A 4,847-nucleotide genomic window follows, 5' to 3' on the forward strand; every position below is an offset into this window, starting at 1 on the left:
GCCGTTCTCATGGCTGATGTACCCCCGTCGCGCAGCACTATATAAAGAGGAAGGTGAGGGCCAGGACGCAAGGTACGAAGTTCACCACAGCCACCCACGCCCCACCGACGTCCTAACCCTAGACCGATCGAGAAGATGTGCTGTGAGCGACGAGAAGCGCCATCGCCTCCGCCACTGGACCGCGCCTCCACATCGCTGCTACCTCATCGGCGACGCTATAGCCACGACTGCCTCTCGATGAGATACTTAACAAGATATTGTCTAAGTTTTACCCAGTGATCTGCACATCACAAAGGAGGAAACCACCCAAGCGGACGGACGGCATGGAACGGAAGTGGGAAGCGTCAAAGCAACAATGTTTTTTGCGAGCTGTTTTGGCACACCACGACCTGATCGAAATTCTAGCTAAAAAGTAGTAGCAGTAGTAGAGTAGTATAAGCAAACGGAACGGAAGGAACAATTGTTGCGCAATCGTTGGACGGACCGGACGGAACGCTGCAATGCAACGGCCACTGCCGCGGAACAAACCGACACGACACGGCGAGCTGGATGGGGAAAGCTTGGGCCGGGGACGCCGCCTCAGGGCTTCCAGAGGATGGTGGTGTCGGCGATCATGGAGGTCACCACGTAGGGGTCCATGTTGGACGCCGGCCGGCGGTCCTCGAAGTAGCCCTTGCCGTTCTGCTCTGTCTCCCGGCCCACGCGCACCGACGCGCCACGGTTGGCAACTCCCTGCACGACACAACACACAAACAGCAGTTGGCACACGGATTTTGCTGATTCGCCACGGATGCCGCAGCAGCAGAATAGTAAGGAATGAGGGACGTACCCAGCTGAAGGTGTTGATGTCGGCGGTCTCGTGCCTGCCGGTGAGCCGGCGCTCGTTGCCCTCGCCGTAGGCCGCGATGTGCTCCTTGTGCCGCAGCTTCAGCTTCTCAATGGCAGCCTTGATCACCTCGTACCCGCCCTCGTTCCTCATGGACTTGGTGCTGTAGTTGGAGTGAGCGCCGGCGCCGTTCCAGTCACCAGGGATGGGCTTCGGGTCGAATGTCAACACCACACAGGCGATCTCGGTGATCCTCTGTAAACAAAGGAGCACAGATTATTATACCACATAAGTGTTGCAAATCATGCTTGGTTAAGATGGCACTATATTTGATCATAGTATACATATAGAGCTGAGAAGATGTGATGCCATACCTCAAGAATGTAGCGAGCAACCCAAACCTGATCGCCCGAAGAAATGCCGACAGACGGTCCAACTTGGAACTCCCACTGAAACCAACCACAATGTTTGCCATGGTCAGAAATATGGTAGCTTCAGGGTTACAAAAGAAGTTTGTAGTAGTAGTATCTCACCTGCCCTGGCATGACCTCTCCGTTGATGCCACTGATGTTGATGCCTGCATACAGGCAAGCCTTGTAGTGGGCATCAACTATGTCACGGCCGAATGATTTGTCCGCACCGATTCCACAATAGTAAGGACCCTAAACACGGACAGTGGACATCATTTAGGTGACACTTAACAAATGTAGGACCAATTTTGAAGCAAGTCTTAAAGCAAGCAAATTAGTGAAGCCATCGTGTGTGTACCTGAGGGCCAGGGAAGCCACCAATAGGCCACCCAAGGGGCCAGTTGGTGTCCTTCTGAAGGAGGGTGTACTCCTGCTCAATACCATACCTACCATTTGCAAGGAGAATCATGGTCACCCATAGAAAGAAAGATAGATCGTTTCAGCTTCCATCACAAATATCTGGGGAGAGATTTGCATACCAGGGCTCCTCAGCAGCGACCTCAGGGTTGCTGAAGATCTTGGCAGCGTTGTACCTCTTGTTGGTTGGAATTGGCTCGCCAGCTGGGGTGTAGCAATCGCACATGACCTGCAGGTCAAATGAATTCATTGAACACCTAAGAGTGGTCCCTATTATAAGACAAGTTGATGAAACGATCAATTGGATTCCTAAACCATGGTTTGGTGCACTGGATGGTCACACCTAATTACAAAAATAAATATCTATATAAGCTCATAACACCGATGTCATCATGTTATACAATTTGCAATATTGCATATAACTGAACAAAGATCCATCAGGGTAGAGAAATTGCATCAGGAACCATTAGTGCTGCATCAAAACAAATCTAATTTATTTATACGGTGCATACAACTTTTAGTTTACTTGATGAAACAAGACAGTTTTTTTCCCACAAAGATGAACTGATCTGAGTTGGACCAATGAACTGTACACACAGAAACGTGTTGTTCATGTCACTTGTGCATGATAAAAGTGGAAACTTACAAGGATGTTGTTGCCCCTCCTGAATGGGTCCTTGAAGGTAGCCTGCGGGCTGCAGGGTGGCACATGCCCAAGAGATAAGGATCGTTCCATGTTTGCTAGTAAAACAAACAAACAAAAGAATGCATCCAAGCTTGGCATGCCATGACACTTACTACAAGATGACCTCACTGTCCTCGCCGGGGGCCTGGCCGGTGCTGGAGCCGTCGTAGTTCCACTTGGGCAGCTTGCTAGGATCGGTCACCGGGCCGGAGAGGGTCTGCACCAGCACCAACCAGTATGATTTTATGAAGTAGAAGAAAAAAAATCAATTGCAGTGGTACTGGTGAGCAGAGCTCTGGTACATAAGCCAAAGAACAGCTCAGCGGATGGTGACTTCAGAGATACGTAAGTGATAAGTGACGAGGCACCACAAACAGTATCCCGGGGTACCCTTCCCTCCTGAATCTTTTTATCTTATACTTTCTCCTACGGGTGACCCGTAAGGTCATCCAAACCCAAAATGAGTCTCTAACGCTACTGTATCCGTCTATGACAGAGTAGCTAATTTAAATCTGAGTATCCTCTCTTCTCGAGACCTATTTACAGAAGATGTTCTCTTTTAGATCTTACTGTTGGAGAAGACTAAAAATAGGTATTGAGTGTTCTCTTTTAGATCTTATTGTTAGAGAAGACTAAAAATAGGTATTGAAACATTTGTCTTTAGCACTGTCCAAACATGATATGAGTCTTTGTATTTTGGGTTCCCATTGTTGGAAGTAGTCTTACCCTGGCTTTGCTCCTGAGATCCATGCCAGATCCACCGATCCTGCAACCCAAAAAAAAAACAGGCATGCATTAAGATGGGATCAAATCGCCTAACAGACTGAACAACTGCTCGCCATATTCCAAGGAGCAGAGCAATCCAAGACGTGTTTGTAACAACAGAAACTTGCATCTTTTTTTTTTTGAATGTCAAACTTGCATCTTTTGAGTACTAATACTGGCACCAGGGGGATCAATTAACGCGTAAGACATGAGATTAGGTCTTTCAGCCAACAGATTCATCTGGCGGTGGCCAGTGATACAGTAATAGCACCGTATGAGCGGTGCGGGACCCGGTGAACAGAGAGCCAGAGACGACTGCCGCTGGGGAGATCCTCCCGCAGCAGGACAGACAAAAGGGTACTGCGCATCTCTCCAGCTCTCTCGAAGCATATCCGAAACTGAAGCCAAATATTCATGGTCATGGGCGAATAAACGAGCCAAAATAACAGATTTTTACTTGATGAAGAAGAATCAACAAATAAAGCCAGCCTCTCCGCTTGTGATGATCACCAAAATAAAACAAGAGATGCGGCACGGCATGAGGCAGTCTCCCAAAACCCCTCTCCAAATCCCGTTCCCGGACGGGGAAACGCCATGAGAAGGCGGCCGTGCACCAAGCATCAAGATCGATTCTTTCTGACTAGCGAGGCAGAGAGAGAGCGTTGCGTGCAGATTAATAACAGGGGAAACGCGTGCCGTACCATATGTACTCTGCGATGATCTTCTCGGTGGTGTCCGAGAGGCTGAGGTTGACGAGGTCGGTGAGGGAGGCCATGGCCGGCGGCGGCTCCGGTGCGACGGGCAGGCACACGGGTTGGGAAGGACCCAAGGAGGAAGAAGAGGAGGAGGTGGTGTGGGATTGAGACGAAGGGATCGTCCCGGATGAAGGCGGCTATATATTGGCGACGACCAAGGACAAGGATGGGAAAAGTTGCCGTCCAGCCGGCTCGTCCTATGAGGGTTTAGTTGGTCTAAATTTTTATTCAAACTTGCTGAAAAATACGGTTCTGACTGAATTATTATGTCCGACTAAAAAAAACAGGTCGGAGGAGAGTTTGATCCCAGTAAAATACGTATACATATACTCTTTACACGTACAAATACCACGGTAATAAAGGATTTTTTTACAGCACGGTAATATAGGATTAGTACTACCTTTGGAGTTCCGCGTATATATCATATATTCGGTTAATTTTCTCGACGCGGTAGGTGCGAGAAGAGGACCACAGCGTACCGGGCAGGCGTCCAGCCCCACGTTTGACATGCGGGACCTGCCTGTTAGAGGCCACCTGTCAGTTAGATGTGGACTCGGACGTGGAGCGGTTGGCGTGGGAAAATATTGAATTCGGAGACGCAGCTTTATCGCTAGAAGTCCTTGATATGATTTAATAGAGTCCCGAGCATAGCGGGGTGTAAAAAGAAATTTGGAAACTTTTCCGATGTCAGGAGATATAAAGTTCACAAAGGGTCAGCAATTTGATTTTAAAATGTTTTTGGATTCAATCATGCACCAACCGAAAGCCATCTCATCGGCACGGCACCAGCTTTTTTACCTGTACATACGGACCTACTCCTAGCACTTGTTTAGTTACCCAAAATATAAACTTTGACACTATAAAAAAAAAGATTTTCTATCACATCAAATTTGCGGTACATGCATGGAGTACTAAATGTTGACGAAATTAAAAATTAATTACACAGTTTAGTTGTACTTTACGAGACAAACGTTTTGAGTCTAATTAGT

The 4,847-nt window shown here is 48.0% G+C and overlaps 1 protein-coding gene across 1 annotated transcript; it reads right to left on the minus strand.

Moving 5' to 3' along the window:
• Positions 1-335: 335 nt before the first annotated feature.
• LOC136467686 (glutamine synthetase root isozyme 3-like) lies at positions 336-3,978 on the minus strand. The gene is made up of 10 exons (XM_066466451.1): positions 3,805-3,978; positions 3,065-3,104; positions 2,452-2,555; positions 2,300-2,348; positions 1,776-1,882; positions 1,595-1,682; positions 1,360-1,488; positions 1,201-1,275; positions 830-1,081; positions 336-732 (listed from the first exon to the last, which is right to left on the minus strand). Exons 1-10 carry the CDS (start codon positions 3,876-3,878, stop codon positions 580-582), a joined length of 1,071 nt encoding a protein of 356 aa, XP_066322548.1. The 5' UTR covers positions 3,879-3,978; the 3' UTR covers positions 336-579.
• Between the last annotated feature and the right edge of the window lie 869 nt (positions 3,979-4,847).

Source organism: Miscanthus floridulus, chromosome 7, assembly GCF_019320115.1.
Source record: "Miscanthus floridulus cultivar M001 chromosome 7, ASM1932011v1, whole genome shotgun sequence".
NCBI lineage: Eukaryota > Viridiplantae > Streptophyta > Magnoliopsida > Poales > Poaceae > Miscanthus > Miscanthus floridulus.